General features: G+C 52.8%; 1 protein-coding gene across 4 annotated transcripts in view; it reads left to right on the top strand.

Annotated features, from left to right (window-relative positions):
• Nucleotides 1-26,848, top strand: part of kcnq1.1 (potassium voltage-gated channel, KQT-like subfamily, member 1.1) — a 104,539-nt gene that overhangs the window by 60,580 nt on the left and 17,111 nt on the right. For all 4 annotated transcript variants that reach the window (XM_035394881.1, XM_035394882.1, XM_035394883.1 and 1 more), the window contains 4 exons: nt 8,028-8,103; nt 13,959-14,053; nt 16,348-16,394; nt 17,246-17,307. In XM_035394881.1, coding sequence (XP_035250772.1) covers nt 8,028-8,103; nt 13,959-14,053; nt 16,348-16,394; nt 17,246-17,307 — 280 coding nt within the window. The remainder of the gene's footprint in view (nt 1-8,027; nt 8,104-13,958; nt 14,054-16,347; nt 16,395-17,245; nt 17,308-26,848) is intronic.

Here is a 26,848-nt window from a genome sequence, read left to right on the forward strand (position 1 = left end):
ACACACACACACACACACACACACTTCTCCTCAGTGGGCTCCTCTGTTGTCATGGCCTCGCTGCGTTAGTGCTCTGATCAGGACCCTCTGCTCTCTGTCACGCTGCTAATTCGATTGCAGTGCCTGACAGAGTCCAGACAACAGCGGACAGAGGGGAGTGGTGGGGGCTTCTCCTGGCCCCCCCCCTCCCCAAACCCCCCTGCAGGCTGAAACCTGCCGAAGCAGCATCATCTTCCTCTGGAGAGGCTGGGACGTTACCGCCTGCGTCGTGTCTCCTCCTCAGAGGCGATGGGTGGGGAGGCTGCGGGATTCGGGGCGCACCCCGTTTTTTCGTGGGGTGCTCCTGCGTTGTGCCGTACACATCTGGAAGGCCTTCTCCATGGGAACGGGAGCTTGAAATGAGGGCTGTGGGGGCTGGCGGGGGGGCGGGGGGGGGGGGATGTCCCTGTTGAGAGTGTGTATATGGAAGAGCGCTCACGAGAGGAGGAGGGGGTGTGGGGTGGGGGTGTGGCGTGGCTGGGGGGGGGGGGGGGGGGTGTACATCTTTGACACAAAGACTTGCTAATGGGCTACAGCAGCTGACAGTGGTGGACACCAGGGTTTGACTCTGTGGGATCCCCTCCGCAACGCCTACACCCCCCCCCCCCCCCCCCACCCGCCCCCAAAAGAAAACCTTCCAATGTCGCACTCCTCTGCACACACAGTCCCAGTGGGACCAGCTCCTCTTTGAGGGGTGGCGGTGGGGGGTGGGGGGGATGGGGGGGCGGGGGGTAGAGCGGGCAGCGGGCCCGTGGGTCTCGGTTTCGTGCCAGCGCAGGAGCAGATGGTGACCCAGCGGGGTCATGGGACCCTCTCCTGGGCCGTCCCGACGCGGGCTGGGAAAGGAAGCACCGCTGCCGCGGGGCCAGATGGGCCCGTTCCCATGTCCCCCCCCCTCACCGCCCAACCAGAGAGAGGGGGCGGGGCAGAGAGGGGGGGGCAGACTGCTGGTATTTAAAATATCCGGGGGAGATCTGACTGTAGTGAAGAAATGCGTTTACGCATCTCTCTTTCTCTCTCTCTCTCTCTCTCTCTCCTCCCCCTCTGGCATCTCTGTCTGTAGTTTACACTCGCACCTGTCACTCATGGTGTTCATTAGTCTGCAACTTTTTATTTTGTAATGTAGGTTACACCTGCAGATTCTCATTCACCCCAACGTCGTGGGTCAGTTATTTGGGGCCCCTGGTGTGTGGCAGGTTTGTAGAGCCCTGGTGTGTGGCAGGTTTGGGGGCCCTGGTGTGTAGCAGGTTTGTGGGGCCCTGGTGTGTAGCAGATTTTCGGGGCCCTGGTGTGTGGCAGGCTTGCAGGCCCCTGGAGTGTGGCAGGCTTGCGGGGCCCTGGTGTGTGGCAGGTTTGTGGGGCCCCTGGTGTGTGGCAGGCTTGTGGGCCCCTGGTGTGTGGCAGGTTTCAGGGGTCCTGGTGTGTGGCAGGTTTCAGGGGTCCTGGAGTGTGGCAGGTTTGCGGGACCCTGGAGTGTGTGCCGGTTTGTGGGGCCCTGGAGTGTGTGCAGGCTTGTGGGGCCCTGGTGTTTGGCAGGTTTGTGGGGCCCCTGGTGTGTGGCAGGTTTGCGGGTCCCTGGTGTGTGGCAGGCGTACGGGGCCCCTGGTGTGTGGCAGGCTTGTGGGGCCCTGGTGTTTTGCAGGTTTGTGGGGCCCTGGTGTGTGCAGGCTTGTGGGGCCCTGGAGTGTGTGCAGGCTTGTGGGGCCCTGGAGTGTGTGCAGGCTTGTGGGGCCCTGGTGTGTGTGCAGGCTTGTGGGGCCCTGGAGTGTGTGCAGGCTTGTGGGGCCCTGGAGTGTGTGCAGGCTTGTGGGGCCCTGGTGTATGTGCAGGCTTGTGGGGCCCTGGTGTCTGTGCAGGCTTGTGGGGCCCTGGAGTGTGTGCAGGCTTGTGGGGCCCTGGTGTGTGTGCAGGCTTGTGATGACAGTTTGTTTTTAATAACTCAAATAACCTCTGCAGGGGGCCGGCGACTCCACCCCCCCTCGTCTCTCCCTGCTACCCCCTGCAGCTTGCCTCCTGGAGTGCCAGACATTCCAACCCCCCCCCACCCCCCCACGCTCACTGAAACCTAGATTATTGTGTGTGTATGCGTTTATGTCTGTGCATGTGGATGTGTGTGTGTGTGTGTGTGTATGTAGAGTGTGTGTGTGCATGTGGGTTTGTGTATGTGTTTATGCGTGTGGATGTGTGTGTGTGTGGGGCTTTGTGTATGCATTTATGCGTGTGTGTGTGTGTGTGGGTTTGTGTGTTGAGTGTGTGTGTGTGTGTGTGTACCAGGACCCACACTGAGAATGGCTAAGGTTTACGTGGAGAGCCTCGCTCAGAGATCAGATGCGTTAGTCACTGCAGCCGCACGCTAACCGGGCTAAACGGGCTCCAGCAGCCGCACGCTAAACGGGCTCCAGCAGCCGCACGCTAACCGGGCTAAACGGGCTCCAGCAGCCGCACGCTAACCGGGCTAAACGGGCTCCAGCAGCCGCACGCTAACCGGGCTAAACGGGCTCCAGCAGCCGCACGCTAACCGGGCTAAACGGGCTCCAGCAGCCGCACGCTAACCGGGCTAAACAGGCTCCAGCAGCCGCACGCTAACCGGGCTAAACGGGCTCCAGCAGCCGCACGCTAACCGTGCTAACCGGGCTCCAGCAGCCGCACGCTAACCGTGCTAACCGGGCTCCAGCAGCCGCACGCTAACCGGGCTAAACGGGCTCCAGCAGCCACACGCTAACCGGGCTAAATGAGCTCCAGCTCCAGGAGGAGAGCGTTTCTCGGCCCTCCCTAAGTGTTAATGAAAGTCTCGCCTCCATAAAACCCGATGCCATAAAGTGCAATTTAGCAGAAAAGCAATTTAAGGTATAAAAATGCCTGCACACACTTTCTTTCCTACTGTTTAAGTGGATAACAGGCCGTTAAATGAAGCATGTTTGCAGAATAAGTGGCTCTGTGAATGTCTGTACTGTGCACTGTGTGGAATGTGTGAGTGCATTTAGTGTGTGTGTGTGTGTTTGTGTTTAGTGTGTGTGTGCGTGCGTGTGTATTTGTGTTTAGTGTGTTTGCATGCACGTGTGTGTGTGTTTATGTGTCTGTGTGCGTGTGTGTGTCTGTATGTGTGCATGTCTGTGTGCGTGAGTGTGTGTGTCTGTTTGTGTGTGTGTGTGTGAGAGAGACAGAAAGAGAGAGAGAGAGAAACGTGTGATGAGCTGTCGTCTCGGGTGGGGATTCACAAAGACGCTGCGTATTGACATCAGGATAAATGGGGTAAAAAAATCCAGCATGTTTCAGACATCCCATAATTCATGCCTGCCAGTCCCTGTGCACTGCCAGAGAGAAACCTGAAACCCCATCCCGTAAAGTAGCCCCCCCAGCTCCCCCCGCTCCCCCCGGTGCTGGCTGGTGGCCAGGCCGGTCCTACCTCCATTAGCCTAATGAGCGCTGACCGGCTGCATCGCTGAGCTCACCGCACAGAGCCCACACTACACACTACACACTACACCGCACAGAGCCCACACCCGCCCTGGAGATTACCTGTACACTGCGCTACAAGCTACACACTACACGCTACACACTACACGCTACACACTACACACTACACGCTACACACTACACACTACACACTACACAGCACAGAGCCCACACCCGCCCTGGAGATCACCTGTACACTGAGCTACAAGCTACACACTACACGCTACACACTACACGCTACACACTACACAGCACAGAGCCCACACCCGCCCTGGAGATCACCTGTACACTGCGTTACACACTACACGCTACACAGCACATACACACTACACACTACACGCTACACAGCACATACACGCTACACACTACACGCTACACGCTACACTGCACAGAGCCCACACCTGCCCTGGAGACTACCTGTACACCGCGCTACACGCTACACACTACACACTACACTACACAGCACGTATCCGCTACACACGTGTGCTTACACTCACTTTCAATATGAAAACGCTACACTGCTCAACACATCTGTAATCATGTACACGTACATGCAGGCTGCACTTCACACACTGCACATACAACGCACATATGGTACGTATGCACACACACTGCACACATGCTACACACACACGTACACACTATATACACTATGTACACTAAACACATACTATTCACACGTACACACTATACAAAGTAAAAATGCACAAACACATACTACAGACTACACACACATTCACACACTATCTGTACAGACTTGCACACTGTACACAGCTACATACATGTTCACTCATACACAAGCTGTAAACTACACGTGTACATTTACTCACTACACACACACACACGCATGATGACAGAATAATATATGGCTCATGTTATTTGTGTGCAGGTCCATGTTCTGCTGGTGTTGCTTTTCTCAGTGGGGGTCACATTAAGAGCTCTGTCTAACCCTGACACTTTCAGCCCTGCAGCTGGCCAGAAGTCCCAAAAGTACCCCCTGCTCCCAGCCCCCCCAGCCCCCCGGCTCTCTGCAGAGGCCTGGCTCCTCCATCAGGATTTGTGGTTAAGGTTGCAAGATTAGGGGTTCAGGTTTTGTGTTCGGGGATTTGGGGTTCAGGGTAGGTTCGTGGTTCGAGTTCAGGGTTTGTGGTTTGAGGTTTGGGGTTCAGGGTTCAGGATGTGTATTTGGGGATTCAGGATTTGGGGTTCAGTGTTTGGGGTGCAGGGTGTGGGGATCATGGTTTGGGGTTTGGGGCGGCTGTGCCAGCCTGCACAGCCTTGCTTGCCCCCCCCCCCCCCGGTCCCGTCCCGTCCCGTCCTGGCAGCGGCTGGCCTATCGGAAGGCCTTCCTCCCCTGCGGTGTTTTTATGAGGGTCCCTGACCCCCGCGCCGGCAGAGTGTGCGGTGGGATTTCAGGACGCGCCGCCTGCCAAATTCTTCTGCCGTGAGCTTGTGTTTGGCCCGGCTTCAGCTGGGTGTGCGGTCAGGTCACGGCCTGGTCTGTGCCTGTTCTCCGGCCTAGTTTTGTGCTGGTTTTGGCCTCATTGCGGCCTAGTTTTGGCCTAATTTTGGCATGGTTGTGTAGTTCTGTGTGTAAAGCTGAACGGTGTTCCTGTGGTACAGGGCTCTGTGTGTGAGTCCCGTCCTGCTCTGGCCAAACTGACACTGCTCTGCAGCACCGGCAGGTTTGGACCTGCCCCCCTGGGGTGAATGAAGGCCCTGTGCTGTCTGTCTGTCTGCCTTCCTGTCTGTGCTGTCTGTTTGTCTGTCTGCCTTCCTGTCTGTCTGTCTGTCTGTCTGTCTGCCTTCCTGTCTGTGCTGTCTGTCTGTCTGTCTGCCTTCCTGTCTGTCTGTCTGTCTGTCTGCCTTCCTGTCTGTCTGTGCTGTCTGTTTGTCTTTCTGCCTTCCTGTCTGTCTGTCTGCCTTCCTGTCTGTCTGCCCGTCTGTCTCTCTCTGTGTGTCAGAAGAGCTGAGCGAACTCGCTGTGTCAGAGCTGTGACTGATTGGGTGATGAGGCGTTAATGGTGATATTTCTAATTTGACACAAGCACACAAGCCCCCCCTCTAACCTCACTAGCAATCCAGCTCTGTTCCTGCCCTGGGGGGGGGAAATAATTTCCCTTGCCTCCCCGTTCTCCCCCGTCCAGGCTGGAGCAGGGCTGGGTGGATTGCTCTGGGGGGCAGTGTTAAACTTTAACGGGGAGCAGAGGGACCCACTCCGAGCCCCTGCCGTCTGACAGTTAGAGCTCTGCCAATGAGTGACTGAGTCTGGCATAGTGGGCGGGCCTGCGTGTGACTGACAGGTCACATGACCTCATACCTGGGGGGAGGGGGGCTAGGGCCTGGCGCTGAGACGAGTGGCTGTATTAATACTGCTACGTTCTGCAGGGGGGACTGGGCCGTTGTCTCCCTCTCTCTCTCTCTCTTTCTCTGTGTCTGTTTTGAGGTGGTCTAGAAAACTGATGATGTAATGTTGTACTGGTACTTGTATTGAATGATAATTTTGTTTTTGTATTATCAGTCTTTTTTGTGTAAGTACTAGTGATTTGTGGGATTTTTTTTTTTTGCTAATCAAGTGAAGTTAAAAGTCAAAAGTCTCTCCTGCTGTCTCTCTCCCCTTCTCTTCCCCTCTTTCTCTCTCCCCCTCTCTCTCCCTCTCCCTCCCTTCCCCTCTTTCTCTCTCTCCCTCTCTGTGACTCGCGTGAGAAACCTCGCGTGGGTATTCAGTTACTGCTCTCTCTGTGAGTGGAGCTCTTTGGATGTGCTGCTGTGTCTGTGGTTAGCAGGGCAGCTGTAGCGAGTGTAAGCTTATCTTGCACGGAAAGGGAGATTAAATGGGATCCTGATGTGTCGTTTGGATGGGGAGCGAGTTGCCAGGCTGCAGAAATCAGCGCAATTCATCGTCACTTCAGTGACAAGAGGGTTTAAGTTCTCACTCTCTCTCTCTCTCTTTCTCCTGCCAACCGTTACTACAGACACACACATTTACTCACACACTCTCTGGCATTCTACTGCCACACTTACATTCACACAAACACACACACACACATACACACACACCCACACATTAACACACAGGGACACACACACACATGCACCCACACACCCACACACCCACACACATACACACACACACACACACACACATGCACCCACACGCACACACACCCACACACTAACACACACACACACACACACACGCACACACACGCACATGCGCCCACACACACACACACCCACGCACCCACACACATACACACATACACACCCACACACCCACACACATACACACACACACACACACACACACACACACACACGCATACACACACACCCACACTAACACACACACACACACACATACACACACACACACACACACACGCATACACACACACCCACACTAACACACACACACACACATACACACCCACGCATACACACACACCCACACTAACACACACACACACACACATACACACACACACACACACACGCATACACACACACCCACACTAACACACACACACACACACTTTCTCAGTGTGCGGCTACCCGCTGCGCCTGGGTCTGTGTCTGTGTGGGTGCTGCGGTGCATGATGGGTAAAGGGCAGGTGGACCCCAGGCCCGTTGAGGCGGTGATGTCACCTCCTGAGCGGAGGTAAGGTGACACCTCAGCGCGGCTCCTGTGGGCCGTGTCCCGTTCAGGTGAGGAGGGGGGGGGGGGGGGGGTCACATAATGGCCGTAATAACAGAGGCTGAGGAAGAGCTTGTGTTTCCCTTTGTCCCGTGTGTGTGGCTCTGTGTGTGTCTGCGTCCTCGGCCTTAACGACACAACAACACACTGTGATAGGTCTTCTGCGGTCAGCTGATGAAAGGGTGTTGGAGGTCACAGTGACCGGGCGGGGCGCAGGGTGGGGCGCAGGTTTCTCCCACGGGTCACCCCGCCATGGCGCGGGGCCCCCAGCACCTCCCGCTCGCTGCCGGAACGTTCCGTCCCAGTGGGACAAGGGGATGTCACCAGCCCCCCTCCCCCCCCTTCCCTCTTTTCAGGGGCTGTGGGGCGGGGTGGCAACAGGAGAGGCACGCTGTGCCTGCAGTGGGGTGGGTGGTGGGGGGGGTGGGGGGGGGGGTGGGGTGGAGGGGTGAGGAAGGAAAGCCAACAGTTTGGTTACTGCACAAAAAAAGGCCTTTTCTAAAGGGCTTTGTGTGTGACCTGCTGGCTTTGTCCTCTATGGCCTCACCTGTCTCTCTCACTCTCTTTCTCTCTTTCTCTTTCTCGCTTCCTCTCGCACTGTCCTTTCCTTTTCTTTCTCTCTCATTTCCACTCCCTGTTTCTTTCTCTTTCTTTCTTTCTTTCACACAAATCCGAACTGACAGTGTTGTATTTTGGTGAGGCTCAGTGATGTGCTGCATTGTCAAAGCAGGGATACACCTCCCTCACCTGCCTCTCTCTCTCTCTCTTCCCCCCCTCCCTCCCTCCCTCTCTCTCTCTCTCTCTCTCCTCTGTTGCCCCCCCCCCCTCCCCGCAGGTTCAGGGAGACCCATAGGGCAGCTATTCGGGTGATTCAGAGGATGCAGTACTTCGTGGCCAAAAAGAGGTTTCAGGTGGGTAGCATTGAGCATGGCTGATTAAATATAAGATTTCATCCTAATTCAGGATTTCATTTTGTAAATTGTTAGTTTTATCTGTTCATACACTACATGGCCAAAAGTATGTGGACACCTGAGATCCCACATCTCTGTTGGGGAAGCACAGAATCATCTAGACTGTCATTGTATGCTGTAGCATAAAGATTTTCCTTCACTGGAACAAAGGGGCCGAGCCCAAACCATGAAAAGCAGCCCCAGACCGGGAGGGTCATACAGTGTGTCTTTCCCATTTTATATGCATCTCTACCATCTGGTGCATTTTTCTACAAATTGTCTTGAGCATCTCTCTCATGCATACAGTATATGTTCTGGCAATACAAAAGTAAACCAGAATTAAAATGGAAAATTCACACACGCACATGCACACACACACACCCACACCCACACCCACACACACTCACTCACACACACACTCTCACACAGATACACACTGACACACATGCATGCACACACACACACACATACACTCAAACATGCATGCACACACACACACACACATACACTCAAACACACACACACACACACACACACACGCCTCAGAGCGTTTACCTGCTAATGGCTTGACCGTGTGCCTCAGCCCTTTGTGTGCTGCATGGATCGCTTTCCCACAGGAAACAACAGGTGACAACAGACTCAGTTCCCCCGTCCCTCCCCTGCCCCCCTGACCGGGTCAAGGGCACCGTGAGGTGAAAGCTTTTCGCTCACCCCTCCCCCCCCCCACCCATACCAGGCCACACTCCTGCGCCCCCTCCACTCCCCCCATACCAGGCCACACCCCTGCGCCCCTGCGTCCCCCCCCCATACCAGGCCACACCCCTGCGCCCCCGCGCCCCCCCCTATCGTTACCCGACACCGCCTCCGCGCCTCATTGAGGCTGAGGCACAAAGCGCCCCCTTTATTTGGGCTCTGGCGCGGAGAGAGGCGGCTTTCCCACCTTTACCTGTGAGTCCGTACGGGCTGCCCGGCTCACGAAGGCCGTTTATTCTGAGCGGGAAGTGTGCAAAACCAGCGCGCCCCGCCCGTCGCCACGGCCACCGTTCACAACCAGCGCCACACCCGTTGCCACGGTGATCGTGCAAAACCAGCGCGCCCCGCCCGTCGCCACGGTGATCGTGCAAAACCAGCGCGCCACGGCCACCATTCACATCCAGCGCCACGCCCGTCGCCACGGTCACCGTGCAAAACCAGCGCGCCCCGCCCGTCGCCATGGTCACCGTTCACATCCAGCGCCACGCCCGTCGCCACGGTCACCGTGCAAAACCAGCGCCACGCCCGTCGCCACGGTCACCGTGCAAAACCAGCGCCACGCCCGTCACTCTCACCTGGTGGCGTGCTGAGCCGATGAGCCACGCCCTCAGGCTCCAGAGCCGAGCCTGGAGATTGGGGGGGGGGGGTTAGGGTTCCCCAGCCCTCTGATGCTTATCCTGGGTAATGCACTCATCATTAGGGTAATGGACACATGCAGAGGCTGTGTGAGAGCCACCCTGACCCTGCTCTGGTTACACGGGGAGAGAGTGCAGCTCTGCAGGCCCAAAACAGATCGGGTTACAGCCCTGCTGCACACTGACAGCTCCTCTCCCTCTCTCCTTCCCTCTCTCTGTCTCTGTCTGTTTAAAAAAAAAAGTACTTTTTTTTTTTTTTTTTTAGTCTGGGTATTTTACTTTTATTATTTATTTTTTCTTTTTGGTTGTTTTTTTTGTTGCTGTTTTCTTATTTTGATGTCTACTGATACCTTTTAATAATTTGGATAACATGAATTGTCTACTTTAACTGTGAAATTAAGGGGAATCAAAGGTCTGTCTCCCTCTGTCTCTGTCTGTCTTGCTCTAAATTCAATTCAGCTCAATTCAAAATGCTTTATTGGCGTGTCATACTTCAGTATACGAGTTGCCAAAGCTTCGCAAAACACATTACAAAGTACATAATGTACAGTGTAATGTCATCAATTATTTAAAAACAAAAAAACACCTAACAAGTACATGCAAATACATGCACCTCTCTCTCTCTCTCTGTCTCTCCCTCCCTCCTCATCTCTCTCTCTCTCTCTCTCTCTCTCTCTCTGTCTCTCCCTCCCTCCTCATCTCTCTCTCTCTCTCTCTCTCTCTCGTGTGCATATGGAAATTAAAAACAGGGCACGTACAGATTCAGTGAGCATGCTGGAGGGGGTTATTTCAGTGTGCCTGAGGTTTGGGTATGCATGCTGCAACCTGAATAACAAGGTTGATATGTTTTGTAGGACATGGTGTATTGGGGGTGCAGTTTGTGTGGCAGGTGAGAAGAGTTGTGAAATCACATTACCATGGGGTGGGGGGGGGGGGCAGTCATAAAATTGTGTTGATGATTTGTGACAAAGATTTATGCACTTATTTTTTACTTTTTGGTGTTGTTTTTGGTTCTTTTCTTCATTATTTAAAAAAAATTTCATTCTAGTGTAATGACTTGGCAATGAAAGGGCATCAAAGTCTCTCTCTCTCTCTCTCTTTCTCCACTGTTGCTTTTGGTCTCTGTCTTTCTGTGTCTCCCTTTGTCTGGTTTTACACGTAGAGATGTCCCTTTTGAGCCTGAGTGGTCATATATTGTCTCGGACAATCCGTTTGTGAAATATATGCGCATTTGTGATACCTGGGTAGGCTACCTTCAAAAATAGCTGTGCATAATACCACACCTATTGCTTACGGCGTTGTCGCCCTTTTTAGTACAATTTAGCTTGATTGACAATTCATTTATTCAGTAGGTGAGAGTATAAGCTTTCTGACGATGTATAACATGTCTGATTTTGCTTTTGGAATAGCGTTTTATAGGTCAGCGTAACCGAATATTTTCTTATTTGCCAATGTCTAAATAAATAATACGGTAGGCTACTCTGCGCGCAGCACGCAGGTCGCGAGTGTTACGACATAGGCCTTTACGCCTAGCGGCTAGGAGACATCCATGGCGATGTTGGGTGAAGGTATATGATCATGAGGACAAAACCATTTAACCCTCCTCTTATGTTTGGGGTCAATTTGACCCCATTCAATGTTTACTGACTCTAAAAATATGGTTACCATACTTCATCAGCTAGATATTTCATGACTTTTCCCAACTTCATGGGGAAAACATGGCAAACACGAAATTAACTGAAAAAAATATTTTCAATGTCCTGTAAACATGTTGTACGCATCGGTGTTGTTGGGGTCATTTTGACCCCAAGCTCTATTGTTATATAAAACCATTATTTTGATCTTGTTTTTGTTGTTGGCTGAGGGCACTTTCACATTAATTTGTATGTGTGTGTGTGTGTGTGTTTGAGAGAGCGAGAGAGCATGCGTGTGTGTGAGGAGAAAACATAGTTCCCACGAGATCTCTGATCATTCTCGCAACATGGGGGCAGGGGCAAACTTATAATAAAGGCTACACACACAGCCCTCTAAACCATTCTCTTTGCATTTGTGCCTCAACTAAAGATTTTGCAAATGACCACCAGACAGATGCGTATATTTTCTGCCACTGAGGTTCTGTCACAGATCTTGGAGGGTGAAAGTGATTTAGATGAGGATATGTCTGAGACTGAGGATAATGTTGAGGAGGACCCTGACTGTGTGGCATCCTCCTCTGATGATGAGAATGAAGCCTTTGAGATACCACATTCTGCCCCTCTTTTTGTTTCCCAACCACCACTAAACCGTCCTGTCATGTCCCAACCACCAAGAAACCCTCCTGTCATCTCTCAACCCCCAAGAAACCTTCCTGTCGCCTCTCAACCACCAACAAACCCTCCTGTCATCTCTCAACCACCAAGAACTGACATGTTTACTTCCAAAAATGGAGAACTACCATGGTCTGGATCCCCAGTTGAAAGACAGGGTAGACTTAGTGCTGCTAATGTCATCAAAATGGTTCCAGGCCCCACCAGATATGCTAGCAGTCATGTACAAGACATAAAGTCTGCATTTGAACTCTTCATAACACCATCAATGCAAAAGGATATTCTTGAGATGACAAACTTAGACGGGAGGCGTGTGTATGGTGACAATTGGAAAGAGCTGGATGTGACCCACTAGCAATCCTATATTGGGTTGCTTATTTTGGCAGGAGTGTACAAGTCAAAAGGTGAAGCAACAGCAAGCTTTTGGAATGCTGACACTGGTAGGGCAATTTTTCCAGCTACAGTGTCTCTGGAGACATTTCATGTTTTCTCCCACATTGTATGGCAGGGACGACAGAAGCGTGACAAACTTATCTCGTTTGAATGAAGAATTGATACCCACGGGTACCTAGTTGAGCTGTTATGTTCATTTTTTATCAAAACTCAATTCTGGTGACTAATTTACTTTTTATTGTTTTATTGTGTTTCTTCATTATTGAATAACTGTTATATGTTACTTATTGATGTTCTGAAGTGTTTTCTGAACCTAAACATTAATATTTTTTCCTGGGGTCAAATTGACCCCGAACATAAAATGTTACTATGCTTGATAATAAAAGGTGTGTTTCTTTCCAAATGTTATTTTTCTTTTTTAATGAGCACTTAATACCAACGTAAAGCCCTGCAAACACCAAAACATACTTTGTTTTCAATTTTAGGTCAATGAATGAGATTGTACAGTAATTTGCATATTTTGCAATAGTCATATAAAATCAATACTTGATGTATAAGGGGAGGATGGGAAAAGTCATGTTTTATTTACTGGGCTATTAAGATGATCAGTAGAAAGGCCTAAAGTAGCTGAGAGAGAAACTTGGGTAACACTTTCAGTTACAATTATTTTCTGCAGATTTATATTCCTGGGGTCAAATTGACCCCAAACATAAAAGTTGTTAGTTAATTTAAACGTAATCGGACGATTAAAAATCGCTCCATAGGGGGTGCAATTGTGCCAATGCTTGGACCCCTCCCAATGCCGCTTGCGGCTTTAATTGTTTATTTCATTCATTGGTTTTATTGTTGTCTTACTGAAGGTCAGTTTTATATTGTGGTTTTATTTGTTTATATTTAAGTTTTTCTTGGCCTTTTGTCTCTTAAGTAGCTTTTAGGAACATTGTTATGGACTGAAAAGTACTGCTTATTTGTTTCTGTAAATATTTATTGCAATGTTTAAATAAATAGGACCAAAAAATCTAAAACTGTCCTTCCCTCTCCCTCAGTCTCTACTCTCCTCTCCTCTTTCCTCCTCTTTCCTAATTCTTTAAAACTGTCTTCCCTTTTATTTCTCCTCTTTGTGTTCTCTCACTTCTCCTCTCCCCGATCACCTTGTATATTCCTGCTCTTACTCTCTCTCTCTGTCTTTCCTCCCTCCTTCTCTTCCCTGCCCTCTCCCCCTCTCCCGAAATGGTGTGACATTGAGCAAACGCTCAGGGACACACAGAGCGTTGCTCTGCCCACCCCCCCCCCTCCCCCAGCCCCGGCTCTCGGGTGGTGATGTCACTGTGGTGTTTGCTTGCTCTTAAACGCTCCCCCCCCCCCCCTCCGCGCCACGTTGTGAACGTTTGCCCGTTTCGCGGGGCACCTTGATCCGGGCGTTTCGCGACAAACTGGCGACCTCGCGGTAGCGTCCCACGGTACGCAGCCACTTCAAACACATTTCACCCCCCCCCCAAAACAAGGAAAGCAGTGAAGAGGTGTGCGTTTGCCCCCCCAGTACAGAGAAACTGCAGGAGCGGGGGGCAGCCTTAGCGGGATCCTGTCTGCGTATCTGCACACACGCCTCGATGTGGAGGGGTCCCAGTCACCATGGCGACTGTTGTCATGGGGTGGTGTTTGGGGTGGGGGGTGGGTGGAGGTGAGCGGATGGATATCGCTGACATCACGCTCCCGTCTGTTTCCTCAGCAAGCACGCAAGCCCTACGACGTGCGAGACGTGATTGAGCAGTACTCACAGGGACACCTCAACCTCATGGTGCGCATCAAGGAGCTCCAGAGGAGGTGAGGACCAGACTGGCCGGGTATACGCCTTTATTATAGCCCTGTCCCACTGTAGAGCTGAACCAGGCTGGCTCATTATAGCCCTTTCCCATTGTAGAGCTGGAACCAGGCTGGCTCATTATAGCCCTTTCCCACTGTAGAGCTGAACCAGGCTGGCTCATTATAGCCCTTTCCCACTGTAGAGCTGGAACCAGGCTGGCTCATTATAGCCCTTTCCCACTGTAGAGCTGAACCAGGCTGGCTCATTATAGCCCTTTCCCACTGTAGAGCTGGAACCAGTCTGGCTCATTATAGCCCTTTCCCACTGTAGAGCTGAGCCAGGCTGGCTCATTATAGCCCTTTCCCACTGTAGAGCTGGACCCAGGCTGGCTCATTATAGCCCTTTCCCACTGTAGAGCTGAACCAGGCTGGCTCATTATAGCCCTTTCCCACTGTAGAGCTGGAGCCAGGCTAGCTCATTATAGCCCTTTCCCACTGTAGAGCTGAACCAGGCTGGCTCATTATAGCCCTTTCCCACTGTAGAGCTGGACCCAGGCTGGCTCATTATAGCCCTTTCCCACTGTAGAGCTGAACCAGGCTGGCTCATTATAGCCCTTTCCCACTGTAGAGCTGGAGCCAGGCTAGCTCATTATAGCCCTTTCCCACTGTAGAGCTGGAGCCAGGCTGGCTCATTATACCCCTTTCCCACTGTAGAGCTGAACCAGGCTGGCCCATTATAGCCCTTTCCCACTGTAGAGCTGGAGCCAGGCTGGCTCATTATAGCCCTTTCCCACTGTAGAGCTGAACCAGGCTGGCTCATTATAGCCCTTTCCCACTGTAGAGCTGGAACCAGGCTGGCTCATTATAGCCCTGTCCCACTGTAGAGCTGAACCAGGCTGGCTCATTATAGCCCTTTCCCACTGCAGAGCTGGACCCAGGCTGGCTCATTATAGCCCTTTCCCACTGTAGAGCTGGACCCAGGCTGGCTCATTATAGCCCTTTCCCACTGTAGAGCTGGAACCAGACTGGCCCATTATAGCCCTTTCCCACTGTAGAGCTGAACCAGGCTGGCTCATTATATCCCTTTCCCACTGTAGAGCTGAACCAGGCTGGCTCATTATAGCCCTGTCCCACTGTAGAGCAGGAACCAGGCTCGCTCATTATATCCCTTTCCCACTGTAGAGCTGGAACCAGGCTGCCTCATTATAGCCCTGTCCCACTGTAGAGCTGGAACCAGGCTGCCTCATTATACCCCTTTCCTACTGTAGAGCTGGAACCAGGCTGGCTCATTATAGCCCTTTCCCACTGTAGAGCTGAACCAGGCTGGCTCATTATAGCCCTTTCCCACTGTAGAGCTGGAACCAGGCTGGTTCATTATAGCCCTTTCCCACTGTAGAGCTGGACCCAGGCTGGCTCATTATACCCCTGTCCCACTGTAGAGCTGAACCAGGCTGGCTCATTATATCCCTTTCCCACTGTAGAGCTGAACCAGGCTGGCTCATTATAGCCCTGTCCCACTGTAGAGCAGGAACCAGGCTCGCTCATTATATCCCTTTCCCACTGTAGAGCTGGAACCAGGCTGCCTCATTATAGCCCTGTCCCACTGTAGAGCTGGAACCAGGCTGCCTCATTATACCCCTGTCCCACTGTAGAACTGAACCAGGCTGGCTCATTATACCCCTTTCCTACTGTAGAGCTGGAACCAGGCTGGCTCATTATACCCCTGTCCCACTGTAGAACTGAACCAGGCTGGCTCATTATACCCCTTTCCTACTGTAGAGCTGGAACCAGGCTGGCTCATTATAGCCCTTTCCCACTGTAGAGCTGAACCAGGCTGGCTCATTATAGCCCTTTCCCACTGTAGAGCTGGAACCAGGCTGGCTCATTATAGCCCTTTCCCACTGTCTCTTCGTTTTGTATGTGTGTGCGTGAGTGTGGGTGTGTGTGTGTGTGCACACCTTTTGACTTTTTGTGAATAACGTTTGTGAGTACTGTGTTGTAGCATGTACAGAATGTCTGTGTGCTGTGCTGTGTATAGTGTTTGTGCGAGTGTGTGTGCTGTGCTGTGTATAGTGTGTGTGTGTGTGTGTCTGTGTGCTGTGCTGTGTATAGTGTGTGTGTGCGTGTGCGTGCTGTGCTGTGTATAGTGTGTGTGTGTGTCTGTGTGTGTGTCTGTGTGCTGTGCTGTGTATAGTGTGTGTGTGTGTGTGTGAGTGTGTGTGCGTGCTTTCTGCAGACAGTAAAGGCTGTGTGTGTGTGAGCGTGTGTGCGTGCTTTCTGCAGACAGTAAAGGCTGTGTGTGATTGTATTCACAGACTGGACCAGTCATTGGGGAAGATGAGTCTGTTCCAGACCAGCTCAGGTAATATGGCGTCTGTGTGACTGAGAGGGACAGGGTTTACTGGCACGAACAACAGAGTGTGCTCTCTCTCTCTCCCTCTCTCCCTCCCTCCCTCTCTCTCTGCCCTGTTCCTGAACTCTCGCTCAAACTCGTCCTCTGCCAGCACCCTCTCACTTTTTCAGCTTTTCCAGAATTCAGAATCGCACCAAATCCATTTCCTGCCTGGCGAAGCTGACCCACTTTAGCATCAGGGCAGCTCCTCACAATCTCAGGCATCTTTTTCAGGAGGCAATCTCATGGATCCCTTTTTATATTCCTGTCTCACTTTCTCTCTCTCTCTCTCTCCCTCCCTCCCTCCCTCCCTCCTTTTCTCTCTCTCTCCCCTGTTTATCTGGCTCATCAGTGTGTGTTTGACCTGGCTCATACAGTCCCCACACACATAATTTAAACAGCTTTGCTGCAGGTCCTCTAGCTTACAGCCCTTGGGTAGGAAAGTGATTGTTCGATGTCTCCCCTCTCCCCTCCGCCCCCACCGGACCTGTCTGGCCACTGATAATGACAAGCTGAAGGGGGTGGGGTCAGTGGGGGAGGGGCCGTAGGTGGAAGTTTGTTTCTGTACCTGGGGGTAGGGGGTGGTTGCCAGGGTAGCTGACCTCAAAAAGCCCTGAATTGCCCCTATAGGGTGAGTTTCTCTGCACCATGGAAACCCTCCCTCTCCCCCCTCATCCCCACCACACCCAATGGTTATTGCCAGCATGTAGCAGAAGAAGCTCTGATTGGCTGGCTGATTGACCGTGCCTGTTTGCTGTTTATCTTTTTTTGTTAGTTTTTTTCTTTCTCTAATTTTTCCCATGATCCTCCCTTTTCTGCAGAGAGGACGCGGGACAAAGGCACCAACACCATCGGCAGCAGACTCAACAGGATGGAGGAGAAGGTAGGATCCCCTTCCCCCCCCCCCCCCCGCCCCTCTGGCTAACCTTCCCCCCATGTAAGGGCGGGGGCCTAAGGCTCCACCCCTCAGCCCCCCCTGTTAGGCTGAGCCAGGCCATTGACATGCTCACTCCCCTGAATCCCTTCCCAGCATGCACTGCTTCATTGAAACAGGAAGTGCTGCTGCTGGCACTCATATTGAGCGTGTCGCCCGCCCCCCCCCCCCCCCCCCGCTTCGTCTCCTGCTGCCAGGCTGAACTCCCTCCCTCTCCCGCGGGCCAGCTCCTCCTGAGAGGTGGTGATGGATTGGGCTTATCTCCTCCTTATCGGGCTCTTTTGATTACTAGTGGTAATGTTTTATTCATTTTGGCCCCAGAAGGTGAGTGTGTCTGTGCTTGCCTTGTGGCTGGGAGAGGGAGGGAGGGGGGGGGGGGCAGTCAGAACGCTGAGAGCAGGTGGTTCAGTGCGGTTCTGTGTGGGTTCTGCTGGTTTGGTTCTGTTCAGTAAACTCTGGCTGGTTTGGTTCTGTTCAGTAAACTCTGCTGGCTTGGTTCTGTTCAGTGAACTCTGCTGGTTTGGTTCTGTTCAGTAAACTCTGCTGGTTTGGTTCTGTTCAGTAAACTCTGCTGGTTTGGTTCTGTTCAGTGGGCTCTGCTGGTTTGGTTCTGTTCTGTAAACTCTGCTGGTTTGGTTCTGTTCAGTAAACTCAGCTGGTGGGACTCTCTGTCGGCACGCAGATACAGTAGCCAGCGCATCGGGGCTTGCAGCTTCCTGTTTACAGCAATTTGGCAGATTTGGCGAGAGCGGCAAAGCTGTGCTTGGAGCAGGACAGAGATAAGAGAGGGGTCTGTCAGGGTCTGTGAGGGTCTGTGAGGGTCTGTGAGAGTCTGTGAGAGTCTGTGAGGGTCTGTGAGAGTCCGTGAGGGTCTGTGAGGGTCTGTGATGGTCTGTAAGGGAAGATAAAGAGGTGCTTCGAGCATGCACACACACACACACACACACACACACACACACACACACACACACACACACACCCGCACACACCCACACACACACACACACACACACACACTCAACAGTCCAAACTGGTACCACGGAAATTCCTTCCTGTAATCTGTGACTTCCTCTCTCATGGACATGGTTGATTGGCAGGCCACTACAGAATCTGGCAACTTGGGGGGGAGGGCGGGGCCAGAAGCAGATGAGCTGCTTCCAAAACCGCATCACATGACCCTCAACTGGCCTATTGTGGAGCACCTTACTGTACCGTATCCCTTCAGTTGTAGTTCTTGGAATTATGCTTCCTGTTCAGTGCCAGAGAGGAGTGCCTTCATAACCCACTTTCCCTCCGAAATGTGGTACAGGGGAGACATGTAAGAGCTTCACTCAGCAGTTCCAGGTCGCCTCCTGGTCTCCATGGAGATGGAGATTGGTAACCAGCCCAGAGGAGTCTAACACTGCGTTGTTTCTGCCCTACCTTTAAACCTGCATGGACAGAAACACACACCTCCATCCCCACCTACCTAACCCATCCACACCTCTAGCCCCACCCCCCCGCCCACCTGCACCCCCATCCCCACCCACACCTCCATCCCCACCCACCTAACCCATCCACACCTCTAGCCCCACCCCCCCGCCCACCTGCACCCCCATCCCCACCCACACCTCCATCCCCACCCACCTAACCCATCCACACCTCTAGCCCCACCCCCTCGCCCACCTACACCTCCATAACCACCCACACCTCCATCTCTACCCACCTAACCCATCCACACCTCTAGCCCCACCCCCTCGCCCACCTACACCTCCATAACCACCCACACCTCCATCTCTACCCACCTAACCTATCCACACCTCTAGCCCCACCCCCTCGCCCACCTGCACCTCCATCCCCACCCACACCTCCATCTCTACCGACCTAACCCATCCCCACCTCTAGCCCCACCCCCCCGCCCACCTGCACCTCCATCCCTAGGGGGGGGGGGGGGAGGGGGGGCAGCAGAGGGACCCGCGGGGTACGCTCGAACCTGTCCTCTTTTTAGGGAGTGTGCTGCAACTCTGTTTAGAGCTGGTTGGGCTGCTGGTGGTCCTGTGTCTGCCCCTCTTTGTGTGTGTCTGAGTGTGTGTGTGGTTGTGTGTGTATATGTGTGTGTGTTTGTGCTTGTGTCCGTGTGTGTGTGTGTGTGTGTGTGTGTGAGACATGCCCCTGCCCCCCCCCCCCCCCACACACAGAGCACATTGTCCTGGAAACACCTGAGAAACTCCTGAGAGACACCACCATTTACAGTACAAACTCACTGTCTGTCTGTCTGTCTGTCTGTCAGGTCTAATCTATACAGTAACACATCAGACAGATCTTATGCGCTTATTCTGATCCTGTCTGTAAGGGCCAGACTAAACGGCTAAACTCTCCTCACAGATTTTCCACCGCGGCTCCCAAACCAGCGTCGATCCGCGACGGATCTGTTTTATGGCTGTTTGATTTTCGCACGTCTCCACCGGGGTTGCAACACGTGGCGAATCATTTCGCGTCCTTGGGCTTTCACAGTTGGGCTGGAAATCGTCATGGCATCCCTGTAAGACCCCAACGCTAGCGAGAGAGAGAGAGAGAGAACGCAGCAACACTTCCTGTTCCTCTCCGCGTCCCTACGCTCACACCGCGTCACGTTTGTGTGGTAAAGGCCAGACCATAATCATTAAACCTGGCAAACGCTGCCTACTCTCAGTCTGACTCCCCTCAGCTCTTTCTTCCGAATCCAAGGCCTCCCTGCCTCAGGGTGTTATTTACAGTGAATCTCTGTGCTGTGTTATTTACAGTGAATCTCTGCGCTGACTGTGTTATTTACAGTGAATCTCTGCGCTGTGTTATTTACAGTGAATCTCTGCGCTAACTGAGTTATTTACAGTGAATCTCTGCGCTGACTGTGTTATTTACAGTGAATCTCTGTGCTGTGTTATTTACAGTGAATCTCTGCGCTAACTGTGTTATTTACAGTGAATCTCTGTGCTGTGTTATTTACAGTGAATCTCTGCGCTAACTGAGTTATTTACAGTGAATCTCTGTGCTGTGTTATTTACACTGAATCTCTGCACTGTTATTTACAGTGAATCTCTGCGCTGACTGTGTTATTTACAGTGAATCTCTGCGCTGACTGTGTTATTTACAGTGAATCTCTGTGCTGTGTTATTTACAGTGAATCTCTGTGCTAACTGTGTTATTTACAGTGAATCTCTGCGCTGTGTTATTTACAGTGAATCTCTGCGCTGTGTTATTTACAGTGAATCTCTGCGCTAACTGTGTGTTATTTACAGTGAATCTCTGCGCTAACTGTGTTATTTACAGTGAATCTCTGTGCTAACTGTGTTATTTACAGTGAATCTCTGCGCTGTGTTATTTACAGTGAATCTCTGCGCTGTGTTATTTACAGTGAATCTCTGCGCTAACTGTGTGTTATTTACAGTGAATCTCTGTGCTAACTGTGTTATTTACAGTGAATCTCTGCGCTGTGTTATTTACAGTGAATCTCTGCGCTGTGCTATTTACAGTGAATCTCTGCGCTGACTGTGTTATTTACAGTGAATCTCTGCGCTTACTGAGGCTTATCCGAGGGGCTTATCTGAGCAAACAGTGTCAGTGTGTCACAAGGGCGGCAGAAATAACATGACCGTTGGAACAGAGCAGTCAGTTGAGCTCACGGTGTGTCGCTATCGCGCTGACGAGCGGTGCTGTAGTATTAATGTGTCGTGACTGTTTTAGTTTGCACACGGTGCCTCACAGAGTCTCTTAACACACGGGGTTGTCAGTGCGTGGAATAGCTTTCCAGGTCGTGTAGTGGAGACAGAGTCCCTTGGGGTGTTGAAGACCAGGCCGGACATAGTGCTGGATACCCTAGGCCAGTGGTAACCGACCCTGTTCTAGGAGATATGACGTTCTGTAGGTTTTCACTCAGACCTTAACACAGTGCTCCTCGTTCAACAGCTAGAGATCTAGTTGAGCTGCTAATTCGTAGACTCAGGTGTGGCCAGCGCATGTCATTTCCCCTCTATGGGGGCCCCCCCCCTCCTCGTGTTGGCGTAGCAGCAGAGCACCTGGGGGAGGGCAGGTGGGGGTGGGGGGGGGAGTCTCTGCAAGGTCAGCGGTGTTACGGGCGAGCGATAGCACTTCGCTGGGCATTATCGCGGTGTGACGGAGACCCTATCAGCACGGGGGCTCCTGCGTCATGGAGCTGGGGGCGTGGCGGGGAGCTGGCAGAGATGGGACACCGGTGGGGTGAGGGTGGGGGATGGGGGGGATGGAGATGGGGGGGGCGTTTGGGGAGATTGGACGGGTGCCTCCGCTCCACTGCTCCAGTGTAGCAGAAGATGCTATCAGCTCCCCCCGGCCCGGACTGGGGGGTTACTCTGGTACCCTGCCCTGATCCTGCATCCCAGCTTAGCTGTGTGTTCAGTGCTGTGTGTTCAGGTCTGTGTGCTCAGGGCTGTGTTCAGTGCTGTGTGTTCAGTGCTGTGTGCTCAGTGCTGTGTGCTCAGTGCTGTGTGCTCAGTGCTGTGTGCTCAGGGCTGTGTGTTCAGTGCTGTGGGCTCAGGGCTGTGTGCTCAGTGCTGTGGGCTCAGGGCTGTGTGCTCAGTGCTCAGGGCTGTGTGCTCAGTGCTGTGGGCTCAGGGCTGTGTGCTCAGTGCTCAGGGCTGTGTGCTCAGGGTTGTGTGTTCAGGGCTGTGTGTTCAGTGCTGTGGGCTCAGGGCTGTGTGCTCAGTGCTCAGGGTTGTGTGTTCAGGGCTGTGTGTTCAGGGCTGTGTGCTCAGTGCAGTGTGCTCAGGGCTGTGTGTTCAGTGCAGTGTGTTCAGTGCAGTGTGCTCAGGGCTGTGTGTTCAGTGCAGTGTGCTCAGGGCTGTGTGTTCAGTGCTGTGTGCTGTGTTCAGAGCTGTGTGCTGCGTACAGGGCAGAGGGGGCGGGCGGGGCCAGGGAGTGGGGGCGCGGGGGGGGGGGCTCACTCCTTTTTGTTTGGTTTGCGATGTGGACTCCTGCCAACTGCCAAAGAGTTTCAGATTACGGGAGTGCAGCCAGAGTTATCTACGGGACGGGGGGAGAGAGGAGGGCGAGGGCGCTCCCCCTAATGAGATTTCCCAGAGTTGTGTCTTTGTTTCTATATGAATGTGTGTGTGCGTGCGTGTGCGTGTGTGTGTGTCTGCATATGCTTGCGAGTGGGTACACGTGCTTGTGCATTTGCGTGTGCTCAGTTGTGTGTGTGTGTGACGCAGACACACACAGACGCAGACACGCACACACAGAGACTCACACACACACACACACACTCACACACACACACGCACACACACAGACTCACACACACACACTCACAGACTCACACACACACACTCACACACACAGACTCACACACACACACACACACACACACACACACACAGGTGTGCTCTGAGGTGTTGACTGAGGTGCAGCTGTGGTCTGCAGGAGGAATGTGGAGATCAGAGTCTGGAGCCCAAATTAAATCAGCCGCACGCTACGCTATCCCCACACGCTCACTCCCTCTCTTTTTCTCTCTCTCCCTCTTTTTCTCTCACACTTTCTTTTTTATACCCTTACTTTCTCTCACTCTCCCTCTTTCTCTTGCACTTTCTATTTTTCTCCATTTCTCGCTCTCACTCCCTCACTTTCTCTCTCACACTTTCTATTTTATACCCTTACTTTCTCTTTCTTTCTCTCTCTTTTGGAGAGGGAGAATCTGTGTATCATGTGTTTGTGCAGTGAGTTCCTTGTCCAGCTTGGTTAGTGTTGCTGAGAGACCTGTGTGTGAGGGTTGGCCTGGTTTAGGGGACAGTGTTAAACACAGATATAGGCTCTCCGGACAAGCAAAGCTCTCCTTGATTTACTTTGTGTTTGGACAAGCAGAGCTCTCAGTTTGGGTCCTGAGCAGGAAGAGGATCCAAACGGGATGGGTAACGGGTCCAGTGCTCGTTTTTAGGGGGAAGGTCTCTGAGCGGCTTCGTATAGAATTACAGTGTTTTAGTTTGCTTAATAGTTTAAGGAGTTTTCTGGTAATCTGGTGTATCAGTGAGGCTCTCTGTGTTGTGGATAATGGTGGGGGCTGCAGTGTGTGCTTTTAAGATATGGGTGGAATTGGAATTAGGCTTTTGCCCTCCTCCTCCTTACCCTGCTGGTCATTCTGCCCCCTAACCCCTAACTCCTTGAGCTCTGAGGGGGGGTTGAGCTCCAGAGGGGATTTGGCCTCTGTGCGGGTCATGATCCTCTGACACCCCCCTGGGGCCCTGTCACACTGCACCGGCCCTTTAAGAGGGTGCACCTGCTGCAGGGACCCACACCAGCCTGCTGGGGCCCACACCAGCCTGACCGCTATCTCTGCCCTGTGGGACCCACACCAGCCTGAGCGCCATCTCTGCCCTGTGGGACCCACACCAGCCTGAGCGCCATCTCTGCCCTGTGGGGCCCACACCAGCCTGACCGCTATCTCTGCCCTGTGGGACCCACACCAGCCTCAGCGCTGAGCGTCATCTCTGCCCTGTGGGACCCACACCGGCCTGACCGCTATCTCTGCCCTGTGGGACCCACACCAGCCTGACCGCTATCTCTGCCCTGTGGGACCCACACCAGCCTCAGCGCTGAGCGCCATCTCTGCCCTGTGGGGCCCACACCAGCCTGACCGCTATCTCTGCCCTGTGGGACCCACACCAGCCTGACCGCTATCTCTGCCCTGTGGGACCCACACCAGCCTGACCGCTATCTCTGCCCTGTGGGACCCACACCAGCCTCAGCGCTGACCGCCATCTCTGCCCTGTGGGACCCACACCAGCCTGACCGCTATCTCTGCCCTGTGGGACCCACACCAGCCTGACCGCTATCTCTGCCCTGTGGGACCCACACCAGCCTCTGCGCTGACCGCCATCTCTGCCCTGTGGGACCCACACCAGCCTGAGCACCATCTCTGCCCTGTGGGACCCACACCAGCCTGAGCGCCATCTCTGTCCTGTGGGACCCACACCAGCCTCAGCGCTGACCGCTATCTCTGCCCTGTGGGACCCACACTGGCCTCAGCCCTGAGCACTAACTCTGCCCTGGTGCTGTGGGGCCCACACCAGCCTCAGCGCTGAGCGCTATCTCTGCCCTGTGGGACCCACACCAGCCTCAGCGCTGACCGCTATCTCTGCCCTGTGGGACCCACACTGGCCTCAGCCCTGAGCACTAACTCTGCCCTGGTGCTGTGGGGCCCACACCAGCCTCAGCGCTGAGCGCTATCTCTGCCCTGGGCTGTGGGGCCCACTTCCAGGAAACTGGCTCTGTTCTTCTGTGTCTGTCCTGGGGGGAAAACCAGTCTGACCAGACTCATAGCACAACTTCCCCTGGGGATTCTTCTCTCTCTCAGATTCCTGCATTTTCTCTCTCTCTCTCTCTCTCTCTCTCTCAACCTCACACTCTCTCTTCTTTTACTCTCCCTGTCCATTATACTGCACACATGTGTAAATTACAACACAGGCATGTCTGTGTACTAGAATACAGTGTGCAATCCAATATATGTCTGTGTTAGGGTGTAGTGTGTACCCCATGATAGGGTGTTGTGTATACTCTGTGTTAGGGTGTAGTGTGTTGTGTGTACCCTGTGTTAGGGTGTAGTGTGTTGTGTATACTCTGTGTTAGGGTGTAGTGTGTTAGGGTGTTGTGTGTACCCTGTGTTAAGGTGTAGTGTGTACTCTTTGTTAGGGTGTGGTTTGTACTCTGTGTTAGGGTGTAGTATGTGGGGAGGGGGGGGATCCTTGTGACATGAATTCTAATCCAGCTAAATTCAGCTGTCCCAGCGAGCGAAGCTGTAGGCCTGGAGGCCAGAGTCAGTGTCTTCATAATTCTCCTGTCCCGTTGATATGACTTGCAGCATATGCATATTTTACTGCCTAACAGAGCATTAAGTAGGAAACTGAGTTTTAAATGGGGTGGGGGGAGAGCCTGGTGGAGAGCCTGGGTGTTATTTGGGGGGGTGGGGGCTCCCCTGTGCCAGGCATGGTGGTGTGGTAAATGATATTTTTTTTGGGGCGCGGCGGCTGGTTTGGTGGGGTGGTTTTGGGGCGCGGTGGCTGGTTTGGTGGGGTGGTTTTGGGGCGCGGGGGCTGGTTTGGTGGGGTGGTTTTGGGGCTCGGTGGCTGTTTTTGGTGGGGTGGTTTTGGGGCGCTGGGGCTGTTTTGGTGGGGTGGTTTTGGGGCTCGGTGGCTGTTTTTGGTGGGGTGGTTTTGGGGCGCGGGGGCTGGTTTGGTGGGGTGGTTTTGGGTGCCTCTGGGTTTTAGGCGTTTATTTTAATCCCAGCGCGCCTTGTCCGCGCCGAGGGCAACGGGGAAGCGCGTTTAGGCGTTCAGGGTTAGGGTTAGGGTTAGGCGCGTTTAGGCGTTCAGGGTTAGGGTTAGGGTTAGGCGCGTTTAGGTGTTCAGACCTCTCTCTCCGCTCCGCGTGGGACGAGATAATGAATAAATAAACGGGGGGGGGGGGGGGGGGCGGGGGGGGGGGGGGGGGGGGGTTCCTCCGCTTTAACCCCGTTTGTGTCCCCGCTGACGCCTGCCTGATACGCACAAAGGCCCCGGCCCGCTGATCTGGGGCGATGCCCAAACACACTTCAGAGCGTAATCCCCGCGCGGAGGAGGGTCATTAGGAGCTAATCTGCTTCGCAGAGCACCCAGAATACTCACCCCCGAAAAACAAGGACGGACTCACAGGGAGTGACTGGATGGACTGAGGACTCATCAGAGGCCATTCAGAAGCGCTACCTGAGTGCGTGCCTGGCCTGCATAATCCAGCCCTTTCCCTGTGTTCAGCTCTGAAACCATTAGTCTTTTCCAGTCAGGGACTTTCCATGTGTTCATTCTAATTAACCAGCCTGTCTCCCTCATGATTAACCAATCAGTGCCTGTTTTACAAAGCAACGCTGGGAAAGGGTGGGTCATTTTCTGGGGGATTTTTTGGGTATTGTTTCTGTTTTAGTAAAGAATATTTAGGTGTTTACCGAAGTTCCAGTTGGCCCGCTGACTTTATGATGGCTGGTATTGGGGTATTCACAGGCTTGTGGTTAAAAGGAAAGTACCCTTCACATAACTCTGGGTGCAGCTTACGCATCCTGAGGTTGCACGCATGTGTGAGTCACTCCATTATTCTTTTGAAAATTCCTGGTAATTTTTTTTTTTTTTTTTTTTTGGGAACTATTTCCTAAGACACTTGCAATCGGAGAGCTGTGCTCAGCCTGTACTCGAGGAAAGAGGTATCAGCACAACATATAAAAGCTGATTATTTGTGTGTAGAATTGTGAATTGACACTATTGGCACTAATTAATTAATCTTACGAGACTTGTCTCTGGAAACGGTATCGGTTGTTACGCGAAGTGTATTTTCTTGCTTTTTGATCACAAACCCACAAGTGCCCTCCTACCTGTCGTTGTAACGCTGGTCGTCAGAACGTTCTGTGAGTATTTGGAGTGTTGTTCATCGCACAGGAATACTGTTGAGACCAAATGAAAACAGACACTAAAACAGAAAT

The sequence above is a fragment of the Anguilla anguilla genome, chromosome 16 (assembly GCF_013347855.1).
Source record: "Anguilla anguilla isolate fAngAng1 chromosome 16, fAngAng1.pri, whole genome shotgun sequence".
Classification (NCBI taxonomy): Eukaryota; Metazoa; Chordata; class Actinopteri; order Anguilliformes; family Anguillidae; genus Anguilla; species Anguilla anguilla.